Here is a 16308-nt window from a genome sequence, read left to right on the forward strand (position 1 = left end):
AAAGCTTTGTATCTGCAGAAGGTAACTTTTCCAAAAGTCCCAAATTATTTGGAACAAAAATCAAGCCTCTCTCTTACTTATATATGTAAAATTATTTCACTGACGTAAACTCATATAGACACTAAGTTTATATTTCTATAAGCTTGTACTAAATGATTAATATTATATTATCCTATCTATAGTTTTATATTTGAAGATAAGTGATAAATATCCTGCCTGACCGAGCAGACTTTGTATGAAGCCTTGTAACAGAGCTGACATTTTTTCCCTTCAAATAGTTGGAAACATTGTATGTGTGTGATGATTGTACAAATGTTTGTATGTATTGTTTGTCTGTTAGGGCAGAAAGGAATGTTACTGTACAATCACCATCAAACCTGACTGTTGCATACATGTATATATTCCACTAGATGGCAGCAGAGAGCTTAATGGTACAGCTCTTGCAGGATGAGGTCAGGTAGAGGATGCAGTAGACACCCCTCAGTGGGTGTTCACCAGTCCTATTAACCCACCCATTAGCCAAACAGGGACAGGCAGCCCTCTCCTAATTAACTCATTTACAGTAAAAGGCCAGAGGTGAGAAGCTGCCCAGAACAGCACAATGAGAGGACACATTATATGCTCTGGATTTGCTCTAATATTGATTGTGGTGTTTCTAAAGTTTTCATCCCATGGAAGATGTTCCTATAATGACAAGTACAAGTCACTTGTACGGTCTCACCCCAGCTGGGGAATAAGAAGAGAAATTATGGAGAGGCACAAAAACTTGGTCTTCTTTTATAAGACTTTATTGGGGATTAAATTTACAACCCCAGAGGAGGTGGATGTGCTGAGATTCATGGAACCAGAGATGGACCTACAGGTCCCCGTGGATAGGAGTGAGGCATCGGGGACATTGACCTGCAAGGATCTCTCCCACGTCACAGAAATTGATTATATCGGGTCCGGTTTTACCAAAATAGTTCTGAAGGGAATTTTAGTCAACGGCAAAACAGTTGCCCTAAAGTCTATTCACGCTGAAGGCAACGACATGAAAAGTTGCGTGGATCGGTATGGAGACCGTGGCGGGTGCCACAGACTGGCCACCTATAAACTGCAAAAGGAGATCGCTCTGTTGCAGATCCTGCGTTGTCCAGGCATCATCCAGGTAGGACATTTGTTTTCTGTTCAGAACTAAATGGTACCAGGATGAATTAGTGGCAGGCACGGTTCCTGTAAGAAATACTGTTCAGGAACAGAGTTCTCTTAGAAAACTTTATTTTCTCCAGGAATGAAAGGGCCAAATTAAATCCATCCAGTATAAAATGCTGTGTAAGATATATCAGTGTATGTCTGACAGGTCTAGTAAACTAATCACAACAGATAAAGGGGATTACTTTCTTAAGAGGAACACTCAGATTGTGTATTGTACAATTGTGTAGCCTGGCTAGATCATTCTGCTAACTTCCTATTTTCCATCATTTTAAATTAAACAATTGGGATATTCATGTAACCTAAAGACCTGAAAAATCCAACCCATCAAAGTGCCACATTAATTAAACGTCATGAACAATAAGAGTGAGATAATTAGTTGCTGAGGTTCACTAACCCATCAGTAATACTGTATCTCTCCCCCCAGCTTAGCCCCCACGGGTAGCCTGAGGCAGGGCTGTAAATACAACAGACTTTATCCTTGCAGCTGGACAGAGCCATAGAGATGTTAAATGACCTCAGATTGCCCCAGTAGTCATCAGAATCTCAGAGCCGTCATCTCTACCTGATCTCACTTCTCTTCAACTCCTTAGATAAACATGGGGCCTGGCTGTTTTGCATGTGTTACATTCTACAACAGGGCACCGCTTTCCCGAAATGTGAGCTCTGCCAACTCATCAAAATACCTGGCCTTCTGCAGCCTCCCAAATTCCCTTCTCAGTCCTCCCGAATCTTGTCCTGTTCTATCATTAAGACTACAATTGTTACACAGATCAGGACTGCAGACCTTCAAAGACTTTTTTGTGGCTCCATTTTTTGAGCAGTGTTTGGCCCCTGCAGACGTGGAAACTGGACAGCCCCTATATAGATTATTTCACTGTATCAAAAGTTAATATGTGACTTTATGAAACAAAGCGCTTGTGCCTGTTTTCAAAGTGTAAAGTGATTTTGGTAATAGTGGTAAAAATACGCCTTACTTACATTAAGTATAGGGGGTCCCAGAACAGAAAATAGGGGCATAGTCATGTTTATACCCAAAACATTTAGTTTTGCCAAGATTAAGTACTGTCAGTGGTTGTCAGAAATTACAGGTTGTCAACTATCATTTGTTTTCTTATGGAAAGACAATGTTTTATGATTGCTAGTAAATTTCCTTTGCAATCATGCTGTTGTAATGTAGACAGTAAGATGTGAGCAAACACAATCTATGAATAGACCAGCACAATACACAATGATGTAGATTACTGGACAATGCAATAAACATCTGCCATCATCTGCATAAACCCTAAATAGCAATTGTTAAAAGGTTTTATGGATTATCTGCATACAATAACAATGTAAAGCTGGGTACACACTTCAGGGTTTTCAGCCCATTATCGGTCCAATTACAGGATTAACGATCTTTCGGCCCGAAATCACTTTAGTGTGTAAGCTCCAACATTGTATCGTCTGATTTCATTTTTAAACCGGACTAAAAATCTTGTTCAACGATGGAACGATGTTGTTTCAAATTCCTGCAGTGTGTACATGCTCAGGACTGGCAGTGTGCATAGACCTCTATGGAGTGTGCAGGGTCACAATCTTTTTTCAGCCGATGGTTATGACAGATGAAGAGCACAGGTCATCATCATCATTTATTTATATAGCGCCAACATATTCTGTAGCGCTTTACAATTGGGTACAAACACAGTAAACTAATAAACAAACTGGGTAAAACAGACAAGGAGGTGAGAAGGCCCTGCTCGCAAGCTTACAATCTATGGGACAATGGGAGTTTGATACATGAGGTTAAGTCTACATTTTGCATTTCGGCCCAGCCAGACTGCAAAGGTAAAAGTGACTCATAAGCTAAATAATCCTATCACACAACAATGTTGGTCAGGGGGTAGTTGTCTTGTGTGAAATTGTGTAACGGATGGCAACAGGGTAATGTAGTGAGGTTAAGAAGGTGGTTGAGGAATATTATAAACTTGTCTGAAGAGGTGGGTTTTCAGAAAACGCTTGAAAGTTTGTAGACCAGAAGAGAGTCTTATTGTACGAGGGAGAGAATTCCATAAAGTGGGTGCAGCCCGAATAAAGTCCTGTAACCGGGAATGGGAGGATGTAATGAGGGTGGATGTGAGACGCAGATCTTGTGCAGAATGGAGTTGCCGAGTTGGGAGATAGTTTGAGACAACAGAGGAGATGTATGTTGGTGCAGCTTTGTTGATGGTCTTGTAGGTTAGTAAAAGTATTTGATTCAGCAGAGGAATAACGATTTGCAAGGAAAATCAATTTTGCCGCAGCGTGCAAAATAGATTGTAGGGGTTTGAGTCTGTTTTGGGGAAGACCAGTAAGGAGGGAATTGCAATAGTCAATGCGGGAGATGATAAGCGCATGAATTGAGGTTTTTGCAGTGTCTTGGTTATGACAGATGAAGAGCACAGATCTGAAGGTAAATCGTTTGCAACGTGTATCGGGACTTTCAGTCGTTGGTAAAATCGTTAACGATATCTTATCGGGAGAGATTTTCTGTAGTGTGTACCCAGCCTAACACAGTGGATGCAGACAATATATAGTCCGTACCAGTACACAGCCTATCGCTTCACCAGGAAAATAGTGACATCACTGAATACTGTCATTAAATTTGTAGTATATTGATTCTTATTAATATTGTTGCAACCCACAGATTGGCTGCTTTCACTATGCCTAGGTGACCAGTTCACTAATGGAATTTCTAAATTGCTAATTATGTCTGAAACCCTGCAGTCAGCATGTGTTTTGTAATTAAATTTCTCCTTTTTCCCCCCCACAGTTACATGGACAGTGCTATGATAATAGCGTAGCCTCTGACATCAGGGTCACAGCTATGTTGGAACTTGGGTCTCCCCTTGAGATGATTCAGCTACTCCAGACCCCCTGGGAAGAGAGATTTAAAGTAAGAAAAAAAAAAGCAAACAATAGATTGTAACAGTGGATTTCCAGGGGTGGTGAGATTAACCAGCGAGTAACTGGAAGCTGGATGCTACCTGTGGCTTGACAGCTCAATGCATCTCTCTCCAGCTGGGAAACGGTTAATGGATCTGGAATTCCCACAGCAAAAGGCATTACCATAGTGGTCTGTGCAAACAGGCTGTGTAACCCAGCGTCCCCTCCCCAGAGACACAGGAGATGCCCTGTCATGTACAGTTCACAGCTCCATCACTCAATCACAGGGGACATCTGAGATCTGTTTATTTAAATGGCACCGTAAAAAGGTCAGAGATCACCCAAAGAGGGCTCCATTTAGGAGCAAAATGGCCAAGGCGCAGATCAAAATCCTCATTAATGGCGCCCTGTGCCTAGGATGGCATTGTATCATTTTATACCGTTAGCACTTCTGCCTCACAGCACTGGGGTCATGAGTTTGATTCCCGACCATGGCCTTATCTGTGTGGTGTTTGTAGGTTCTCCCAGTGTATGCGTGGGTTTCCTCCGGGTGCTCCGGTTTCCTCCCACATTCCAAAAACATACTGGTAGGTTAATTGGCTGCTATCAAATTGACCCTAGTCTCTGTCTGTGTGTGTATGTGTGTGTGTGTGTGTGTGTGTATGTGTGTGTGTATGTTAGGGAATTTAGACTGTAAGCTCCAATGGGGCAGGGACTGATGTGAGTGAGTTCTCTGTACAGCGCTGCGGAATTAGTAGCGCTATAAAAATATCTGATGATGAATGTGAGACTATGGGCTCTATTTATCAAAGGGAGAAAAGCCCGATCTCAGACGTTATTTTCTCTGGTGATAGAGCTTCTCCATTTCTATCCAGGGTTTAACACCCTGCCGGTGATAAGATTGCACGGGAAGCCGATGTAACAGGGATGGCAGCGGTACGTACATCCCGACCATCCTTCTTCTGCTGTCGCCATCTCAGGATGGCGATAGCAGAAGATATTTGATGGGGAAAAAAATGCTTTATTATTCATATAAAGCATTTTTTCAATTGTGAATCATTTTAAAATAATTTTTTTTTTAAAGTATTTTTGTAAATATATTTTTATTTAGAATTTATTTTACATTGCTATATATTGGTATATGTCTTATACCTCTCTCATCCGTGGACAGATCTGCTTAGAGCTGGTGCAGTTGCTGCATTATTTGGCGCACTCCCCCATAGGATCCGTTGCCCTCCTGGATTTCCAGCCCAGGCAGTTCGTCTTGGTGAACGGGAGCCTGAAAGTGACAGACATGGACGACGCTACCAGCGATGAGCTGCCGTGTCAAGCAGATGCAGACTGCGCCCTCACCTTTCCCGCCAGGACATTCGCCGTCCAGTGTTCAGTTACCGGGGCCTGTACAGGGTCCAACGAGAAGAGGAATCTCTACAACGCATACAGGTAACATTGGGAGTTGACAAAGGACGGTTAGGGGCTTCAGCTTTAGTAGTTTGGGGTCCTTACTACAAATGAAACGGCTGACATTTCGCAGATGTTGCTGATAAATGACTCACCTTTTTCGATTTACACTGTACCCTCTAAGGAATCAGTTTGGGAGAGCCAATACGGATCATTTACTACTGGGAGAAAACTTGGAGGTGTAGCATTTATTTTGTCCAATCACACAGAACTTTTACCACCTTGGTAAATGGCATCTGGTGAGTTTTGGTGTAAAAGTGGAGGCGTTGCCCATAGCAACCAATCAGATTCTAGCTATAAGTTATCCATAACATTCTAGAAAATGATACTTAGGGGCATATTCAATTGTCGGCGGAAACGCAGAAAATCCCGCAGTTTACCGTTAAAACAGTTAATACGGTAATTTACTCGCTGGATTTCAGCTCGCAGCTCCCTGAGCCGCGAGCTGAAATCCAGCTAACTATTACCGTATTAACGGTAATAGTTTTTCCGCGGCGGGATTTCCCGACAATTGAATATGCCCCTTAGAATCTGATTGGTTGCTATCGGCAACACTTAAAAACCCCACAAGCTAAGCAAAATGGGGGCATCCAATATTGGTGCTGAACCAATATTTAGCCTATCAATTCACCAGTGACATCTGTGAGACATTTCACGTCCCACCCCCAGTGATATCACCAGTGCCTCGTGCCTCATTGTTGATACAAGCTCCTAGTGAATCTTTTCATGATCAGTGATTCAGCCCACAATATGGCTGCTATAATACGCACAGGTTTTGGTGGTAATTTCAATGTCAGGTTTTTCTTTTTAATCATTTCTTAAATAAGGAACGTAGATTTCTCATCTCATGTTTCAGATTTTTCTTCACGTACCTCCTGCCTCACGCCTCACCTCCTGCCCTTCGACCTTTGCTCCAGGAGATCATGAACGCAACAGGTATTAGACAGAACAGTCGTCTGTGTCTGAGTGTTGTATGTTTCCGCCCATTCATCGAGCTTCTATTGCAGGTGATTTACGCTTTGGGATCAACGAGACCCTGAAGGCGTTTGAAGATGTGTTGGATTTATACAAGTCGGGAATGAACCACAGTCAGTCACACGCCCTGAAAGGTGAGTTACACAGTGTCCCAGAAAAGACTGATCCCCGCCTTTTGTATAGTTATTTTGCACACGTCACATAATCCATTTTATTGCTGAAAATATAAATATTGATACTAATTAGCGGTTTGTAACACAAATTTATTTTTGCTGGAGAAAAAACATTCTCAAAAATAGATTTCAGAATACTTGTAATGTTGCAACTCATATATTGTTATGGCAAAGTTACTTTTATGCTACAATATGAATATGAGGGTATAATATCTATTATGTACTTTGCCAGCATATAAATAACTTTGTTCCTAGACAGATATACTGCTACACAAATGTTTAATTTTATTCTGCAACAGTATTTGTACCAAGCAGTCTATATGATTGCAACATAAAGATTTTGATCTGGTGCTGCATGTATGTTAAATTTTGTGACATAGTATTTTGGCATATGTTTCATTGCATTTTTATCTCAAAATGTATTGTGTAGACTTGCAGAATACAGTCATGGCCAAAAGTTTTGAGAATGACACAAGTATTGGTTTTCACAAAGTTTGCTGCTTCAGTGTTTTTAGACCTTTTTGTCAGATGTTGCTATGGTATAATGAAGTAATATAACAAGCATTTCATAAGTGTCAAAGGCTTTTATTGACAATTACATTAAGTTTATTCAAAATTGTAAATTTTTTCTTTGAAGACCTCTGCAATTCGCCCTGGCATGCTGTCAATCAACTTCTGGGCCACATACTGAATAATGGCCGCCCATTCTTACCTAATCAATGCTTGGAGTTTGTCAGAATTTGTGGGTTTTGTTTGTCCACCAGCCTCTTGAGGATTGAGCACAAGTTCTCAATCGGATTAAAGTCTGGGGAGTTTCCTGGCCATGGACCCACAATTAAAATGTTTTGATCCCCGAGCCACTTAGTTATCACTTTTGCCTTATGGTAAGGTGTCCATCATGCTGGAAAAGGCATTGTTCATCACCAAACTGTTCTTGGATGGTTGGGAAAAGTTGCTCTTAGAGGATGTTTTGATACCATTCTTTATTCATGGCTGTGTTCTTAGGCAAAATTGTGAGTGAGCCCACTCCCTTGGCTGAGAAGCACCCCACACATGAATGGTCTCAGAATGCTTTACTGTTGGCATGACACAGGACTGATTGTAGTGCTCACTTTTCTTTCTCCGGACAAGCGTTTTTCCAGATACCCCAAACAATCTGAAAGGGGATTCATCAGAGAAAATGACTTTACCCCAGTTCTCAGCAGTCCAATCCCTGTACCTTTTGCAGATTATCAGTCTGTCCCTGATGTTTTTACTGGAGAGAAGCGGCTTCTTTGCTGGCCTTCTTGACACCAGGTCATCCTCCAAATGTCTTCGCCTCACTGTGCATGCAGATGCACTCACAACTGCCTGCTGCCATTCCTGAACAAGCTCTGCACTGGTGGTGCCCGATCCCGCAGCTGAATCAAATTTAGGAGATGGTCCTGGCGCTTGCTGGATGTTCTTGGGCGTCCTGAAGCCTTCTTCACAACTATTGAACCTGTCTCCTTGAAGTTTTTGATGTTCCGATAAGTGGTTGGTTTAGGTGCAATCTTACTTACAGCAATATCCTTGCATGTGAAGCCCTTTTTGTGCAAACCAATGATGACTGCATGTATTTCCTTGCAGTTAACCATGGTTAAATGAGGAAGAACAATGATTTCAAGCACCACCCTCCTTTTGAAGCTTCCAGTCTGTTATTCTAACTCTATCAGCATGACAGAGTGATCTCCAGCCTTGTCCTTGTCAACACTCATGTTAACGAGAGAATCACTGATCTGATGTCAGCTGGTCCTTTTGTGGCAGGGCTGAAATGCAGTGGAAATGTTGTTTTCGGGATAAAGTTCATTGTCATGGCAAAGAGGGACTTTGAAATTAATTGCAATTCATCTGATCACTCTTCATGACATTCTGAAGTATATGCAAATTTCCATAATAAAATTGAGGCAGCAGACTGTGAAAAATAATATTTCTGTCAGTCTCAAAACTTTTGGCCATGACTGTACATTTTATTCTTAGCGGAAAAAGAGAGACAAAATGTATCATACATACAGGTATTGCTTAAATTTAATGGGAAGAAATATTTTCTTTGTATGTGCGAAATATATAGTGGGAATCAGTGGTGGAAATGGGGGGTATACCGGGGTATGTCATACTTTCACTTCTCCTACTGCCACATTGTAACACTATCACATTCCATTCATCACATTCCCATTACATTTTTCATGCCGCCATTTCAAAATTACCACTTCGACCACTGGTTGGAGTAGTTTTGGTTGATAAATCTGAAGCAATCGCTTTGCCTAAATATTGAGGGTGATTTACTAGCATGATGCAATGCAGTAACCCATACCAACAAGCTTTGATCAGTACAGTGGAAGTTTGAGTAATGAAGCAGATATCTGATTGGTCGATGTTGCCTTCATAAACGAACCTAATGGAAATTGTGCTTTTGTATCCCAGATTATACCGTACTGCAAGGGTTCCGGATTAATGAAACTGATGAAGATTTCAGCTGCTGGCCCTCATACAGCTACCAGGGATGTTTGTTGTCCGTTCATGACCCCACTGAGGCTGCGGAGCTTTGTAACAGTCGCCCGCATTGTCGGAACTTTGTAATTGGCCAGCAAAGGACGTGGACCGGTGAGTATCCTGTAACTTTCAGTAAAGGTCCCTGATTTTATCAGTCTGAAAGCTGTACAATAAATTAAAGGTATTATTACCATTTATTTATATAGCGCCACTAATTCCGCAGCGCTGTACAGAGAACTCACTCAAATCAGTCCCTGCCCCATTTTGGGGTTTACAGTCTAAATTCCCTAACACACACATGCAGACTGAGAGAGACTAGGGTCAATTTTGATAGCAGCCAATTAACCTACCAATATGGTTTTTGAGTATGGGAGCATAGGCAAACCAAGGGGAAGGGGGTTCCTAGTGCCTGGAAACCCCCCTCCAAGCCTGGGGCACTGTATAATTGAGGTGGCTGGACCCTGCCCCCGCTTCACACGGCTCTGCATGAAAAGGGAGACCTGCGTGCGCCTAACAGTAGTGCACGCAGCATTGCCCATGTATATTATGGGTATAGGAAGAGTTGGAGAGCAGCCAAGCACTGTCTAAAATTATAGCCACGCCCCCATGCATGCTGGTCACGCCCACTGGCGATGTGGTGTAGAAACCCCCCTCTACAAATTCTGCGTTTGCCCCTGGGGAGGAAACCGGAGCACCCGGAGGAAACACACGCAAACACGGGGAGAACATACAAACTCCACACAGATAAGGCCATGGTCGGGAATTTAACTCATGACCCCAGTACTGTAAGGCAGAAGTGCTAACCACCTAGCCACCATACTGCTTATATTTGTATAATGCATCTACCAAGATGCTTCCTGCTAATCATACAAGGTATATTAGAATTTCACGTAACAAAAATGATCATAACAACGGCACTTTGCTGTGATTGGCTTTTTATGAAAAAGGTAATTTGTAAACAGACAAACAAATCATATTGCAGAATATAGTGAAGCTGCTGAACATTCTGAAACTCTACTAAATTATGTTTAAAAATTACTCCTCAGCATCCCCATCTACATTTAAATGATTTTTAAGAGTTACAAAATAATTTTTTCTTCTTAAAGCAGTTTGTGGTCTATCTAGGGTCTACATTTAGTTTCATTTTACCCCAATTCCCTTTTTAGTTTTGCGGTTGATGGCCAACCTCATTCTACAAGGTCTCCGTGTTCCGAAATTCTGCACATTCTTATTTAATTGTGGCTGAAGTTCTCAGACCTGCTCTTAAGATCTGTATCTTGCCCACCTATCTTCCCTGTTATATATTGGGTGTATGATGGCTCTTGCAGATAAATGCAGCCTGTCAGGGGGACCTTTTGATTAGATTTAAAAAAAGGCTTTTATTGGATGCCAACACTTAATGTGGCACAGGGCTTCAAGTGTTGACAATAGCTGAGAATTCATTGTATACACTTTTTAATCTTTGGATAACTGCTCAGCGCAGAATACTGGAATGTATTTCATATGCCTTTTGTCCCCATCGTTGGGGTTATTCAGGAAAGGAAGGAAAATAGATATATTCCCTGTAATGCACTGATAGCGATCTTAGGGCACGGATCCAGTCTCTTTGTGCTTAGAATAGCTTTTTTATAGAACTTATTCAGACAAGAGGTTAATGAGTGTTTAGTAACAGTTTGCTCGCTCAGGGCCTGATTCATAATTCAGCGCAATGTGAACGCATCTTGCGTCTGAAAACCCGCACGTAACTTCTCGTATTCACATACAAGCGGATCTCGAGATACATTTCCACTTGAATCTGGGTATTATACACATCGGTGTAGTCATCACTATCAGTCGGCACTTACACCTGCTCTGTAGCTGGTGCAAATTATACGGGGCAGGCTTGTACCAAAATTGGGTGAACATTAACATAAAACCAGAATTATTATTTTTTCCAACAGTAGCAGTAATATACACAATTGTCTATTGTCATTGCTTAAAAACGTGTGAGATCTGATGTCATATCTTTATTAGGGCAAGTTGTGCCTTATTATACAGAATCCACGTCCAATACCGTAAATTATTACAGATTATAGGGGTCACCTGGGATTTACATGACCTATAGTCACAACTTGTAGTCACGGAATTTCTCTGTAACTTCAAATATGCTTAAGATTTACAGAACGGGATATATTATCCTAATTATTATTATTATTATTATCAAATAATATTGTAATCAAGTAATTTCTCTGTTTTTTTTTCCTTAAAAAAACATTTTTTATGTGCTTTCTTGAGAAAATTTACATTTTTATACTTTTCAGACAATATAATTTTCCTCTTTCTTTAAAATGGACAATGTAACAATGTCCACATAATGGGCCTGGTTCATCAAGGGAAAGAAAACAAAAAAAAGAGAGTAACTTTGCACCTTGGCGAAACCATGTTACATTGGAGGGGGGGGGGGGGTAAATGTAAAATGTGGGGACAGATTTATAGTTGTGGTAGGGCTTGTCCTAGATCAACTTTGAATTTCAATGTAAACATAAAGCTATCAAGTATTTGTGTGCTACATGAAAAAACAGCCAGTATTTAACTTATGTGCAAAATAATAAACTAATGTGCACCCCTTGCGTTGTAACATGGTTTTGTCCAGGAGAAAACGTACTCATTTTTTTGCCTTACTTTCCTTAATGAATCAAACTCAATGTGTTTACTTTAAAGGTGATATTCTATTGTGGCGTTAACCAAACCTCACCCAATTTTCTACTCATTAACATAGGTGGAGACAATATAACAATATGAAATAGTGATATGATGTTACAGAATATGGGGTAGAAATAAATACAGAAATAGCACAAATAGTATTATATATATGTCCTCATTCAATGGAGGGTATAAATTATCTCAAGAGAAAAAGAAGGAAAAAAAATCACATTGTTTAGAGCACAATATTACGAAAAAATACACAAACACAATTTCATTCCCCTACCTGTAAATGTAATTACTCCCAGTTCTGAGTGTGACGCTGCGTTGTGTTATTCACAGGTCGGTATCTTGCTTCATTCACAAAGAATTCAGCCCAGCTGGTCCCAGACGAGAGTTCCTGTGTCTATATGAAACGATCGAGTAACAGCGAAAACTTCACAGGATGAAGTATCACTCAGTCCACAGACTAATGGGGAGATCGCTCCTTTAAATATTATATTATTTTATGCCTATGGCATAGAGGGTCCAGAGCGTAAAGGTCTTGTGTGACCATAAACCATAATTTACTGCTGCATTTCAAAAAGGGATTTTCTCAAAAAAGATCGTAAAGTCAATATTTTGGGCAGCACAGTGGACTAGTGGTTAGCACTTCTGCCTCACAGCACTGGGGTCATGAGTTCGATTCCCGACCATGGCTTTACCTGTGTGGAGTTTGTAATTTCTCCCTGTGTTTGCGTGGGTTTCCTCCTGGTACTCCGGTTTCCTCCCACACTCCAAAAAACATACTGGTAGGTTAATTGGCTGCTTTCAAAATTGACCCTAGTCTCTCCCTCTCTGTCTGTCTGTGTCTGTGTGTGAGTGTGTTTCTATATTAGGGAATTTAGACTGTAAGCTCCAATGGGGCAGGGACTGATGTGAATGAGTTCTCTGTACAGCGCTGCGGAATTAGTGGCGCTATATAAATAAATGATGATGATTATTTATCCCATCTCATTTCCAAACAGATTGGCAGATTTAGTTTTTTTACAATACAATGATCAATATGTCAGGAAATAATGTCACATTTTAGACTCCACCAAATCCTTTCATGTTTATTCATTTCAATTTGATAAACAGGAAACAAGGTGTAAATTAATGACATTTGATTTTTTTTTTTCTTCTTTACATTAAAGAGAAATTACCGTGATATCCGACCACTTTTGAGAATAACCCTCATTGCGTGACACAAGCACAGGGGAAAACAGTGCTATAGTGAGTTTATTATAGAGTTATTGCACAATAAATTAAGAATCTTAGAAGATAAAAGATCTCTTTCTTTAAATGCTACAAAAAAAAATCCATATATGATTTATGTGATGACAAATCCCATCAAATACAACATATTTTGAATCTAAATATTTTTTCTTAGTAACAAATAGCAACTATCCAGCCATCAACGCCCACTGTCTTACTTGCACTAGATCAGCGATAAGAAAATTTATACACATCAGGGGCCACCCTTAATCTCAGTAATAACTAAAACAATACATATAATACATACATAATTTAATATAATACATACATAAAACAATACATACAAAGAAAGAGACACCTGTCTGTAATAACATCAGCAGCTTTTTATACAAGTGTTACAAGCTATAACAACACATCTAGCAATAAAACAGGACGGAGCTGGGGGCCGCTGGTGAAGGCTCAGAGGTTACCGCTGCTTCACACTTTGCTAGTAATTAACCCTTAGTTGTGTACTTCGTCTCAGGCAGCAGAACTTTTAAGAACACACCCCAACAATTCCTGGGTACACAGCTGCTGAAAAGAAGGTGTTTTAATTATATGCCTTGGCATTTTATTTTGCTCTCTGGGGGAAATAACGTTGCTGGCGTCAATGAGGTATTGGCGCAACGTATATTTTGGAGTCGTCTGGAAAATTAAATTAAATTCCTGCACAGAAGTCAAAACTGCAAACTCTGCTTAAAGAAAAAATAAATTAAACTAGCACTAGTTTCCCTTGTGTACATTATATATTACATCTCCAGTATGTGTAGTTATCTTATTATCTTATATGTTATCTTAATGCCTTATAGGTGGAAAATGTACTTTCAATGAAAGATGTTCCCTGTAACAATATTTATATTTGGTATTGCAATAAAAAAACATGTTGTTCAAAAACTTATTTCTTTCTTCTCATTTTTATAGTATCGGTGATAATTATATGGAAAATGTTACCTAAAGGGTGACTTTTTCAAGTTGGCAAGTCTTCTAAAGGGGAAATTCTGGCACAATTATAGAATGTGTTTAATTGCTTTTCCTAGTGCACAGACCACATTGCTGTTCTCATCGTACTTCCCGCTAGTCCACTTTTGTTTCTTTTTCCTATGTCAGGTTGTAACTTAATTAACATCGTCTAAATTAAATTATCGATGGTAAAATAAACTTTATTTCAGTAAACCCAGTTTAAAGACATTGGGAAATTTATAGGAACGACCGGAGTAATCCAGGATTTGCCAACTGGCAAGGTTGCCAATTTTGAAAATAAGGAGAGTTGGGGGCAAACCACTGAGGGATAAACAGGGTTGTATAGCTGTGTAAAGACGATAAATGAACAGATGTTGCTGGTTCATTACTAAGAGGCTTGTTAGAAATTTTTAACTGGGCTGTAAGGTTGGGGTGAATTAAAGTGTACCTTTAGCATACTTGCCTACTTTTTGAAACTCCCTTCTGGCCAATGACAGGAGCGTTGCATGGTGTAGCAGGGACGGAGTTATGATTACATGAATCACGTCATCAGGAGCCATGTGACGCAGCCTGATAATGTAAATCGTGTAATCAATAACCCGTCCCTTTTCAAGAAAGATAGGTGGGATCCTGGAGGGTGGCCCAAAATGTGGGAGTCTCCCAGGAAAGTAGGCAAGCATGACCTGATTTGCAGGGTGCTTGACTACAGTCCCACCTAGCCAACCCATCCCATTGGGGTGGTAAGCAAATGTTTTGAACGTGTCTGTTTGTTTTTTTGTCTGGGGGTTAGGATTAGTTCGGGGGGGGGGGGGGGGGGGCTGACCACATATTACAGTTGAATAGAGGAACTATATCAGCCATGGTTACATAGTAACATCTTAAAATAGTTTACTGGGACACTTTGGTAGAAGAAGTCATAGGTAGACATTCAAGGACTACAAGCTCCATCCTGGTATGTTTACTGAACTTGGTTATAGGAACAGTTGGAAAGTATTTGGATACACTACTAATTATTGCCAGTGTCTGAGGCTATCATTTAATACTTTAATCTTATTTAATTACTGGAGGCTGTTCAAGTACTTGCATGCAAATCTATTATACAGACTTAATCAAGGCCTTCAGCAGAGCTCACAAGTTGTGACATTTATATCAGGATCATTATGCAGAAATCCGCATAATTAGGTACTTTTTCCAGAAACATTTAGTCGTTTGAATGCTTTAACCCATAGCAACCAATCAGATTGCAGCTACCTTTTTTCTAGCAGTTTTTTCAATGTTAGCTGACATCTGATTTGTTCCTGAGGGACACAACATATTGTTGTATATAACACCATACTATGAAATAGCCCCTATGTGATCTGTAGCTTTATTTCTGTAGAACAGAGAGATGCTTGTTCACTTCTTTGCTTTTTTATGGCAGGCAAATATTCTGCATTTGGGGTAATTTGGCCACTGAGAGAGGCTGTTATATTGATGTCTATAGGGTCTGATTCATTAAGGTAAGTTAAGTAAAAAAATTGAGTAAGTAGTCTCCTGGACAAAACCATGTAACAATGCAAGGGGTGCAAATTAGTTTTCTGTTTTGCACATACATTAAACACTGTCTGTTTTTCATGTAGCACACAAATATCAACTTTAAATTTCAGTGTACAAATAAGCTATCAAGTATTTGGTATACTGGACAGCTCTATTTTTAAAATGCAATTTAGAGTTGAGCTAGGACAGGCCCCTTCTCTCCAAATCTGTCCAACTCTAAATCTGTTCAACTCTAAATCTGTCTGAACATTTTAAATTTAGCATCCTTTGGCCTAGGTTCAACTTTGCTTTTGGGGGCAACTTTGCTATGATGTCATTATGTCCCCCCTCCCCCGCACAATGAAGAAACATCTCAAAATATTATTTGCTGCCATAGCTGACATACAGGAGGACCTTAATTGCAGTTAGAAGCACAGCAAAAAAAAAAAAAAGGTAAAAATTTGCTCCTGGGCAATCCATGTTGCACTGCAAGGGGAGCAAATTAATTAATTTATTTCCATGTAAGGAGAATACTGGCTGCTTTTGCATGTAGCTTCCCAAATACTGATCAGCTTTATTTTTAAAATGCAATTTAGAAGTGAGTTAGGACACACCCCCTCAACTCTAAATCTGTCCAACTCTAAATCTGTCTGCACAT

The 16308-nt window shown here is 40.1% G+C and overlaps 1 protein-coding gene across 3 annotated transcripts; it reads left to right on the forward strand.

Moving 5' to 3' along the window:
* The first annotated feature begins 568 nt into the window (after positions 1-568).
* LOC142109406 (extracellular tyrosine-protein kinase PKDCC-like) lies at positions 569-14063 on the forward strand. Of its 3 annotated transcripts, XM_075193585.1 has the most exons (7): positions 569-1147; positions 3986-4108; positions 5270-5541; positions 6416-6495; positions 6567-6668; positions 9150-9329; positions 12243-14063. In XM_075193585.1, exons 1-7 carry the CDS (start codon positions 602-604, stop codon positions 12347-12349), a joined length of 1410 nt encoding a protein of 469 aa, XP_075049686.1. In that variant the 5' UTR covers positions 569-601; the 3' UTR covers positions 12350-14063. The 3 variants fall into 3 exon arrangements, with proteins under 3 accessions (XP_075049686.1, XP_075049688.1, XP_075049687.1); XM_075193587.1 differs by lacking the exon at positions 3986-4108; XM_075193586.1 differs by lacking the exons at positions 9150-9329; positions 12243-14063 and adding an exon at positions 7345-7739.
* Positions 14064-16308: the final 2245 nt, after the last annotated feature.

This window comes from Mixophyes fleayi, chromosome 12 (assembly GCF_038048845.1).
Source record: "Mixophyes fleayi isolate aMixFle1 chromosome 12, aMixFle1.hap1, whole genome shotgun sequence".
Lineage (NCBI taxonomy): Eukaryota > Metazoa > Chordata > Amphibia > Anura > Limnodynastidae > Mixophyes > Mixophyes fleayi.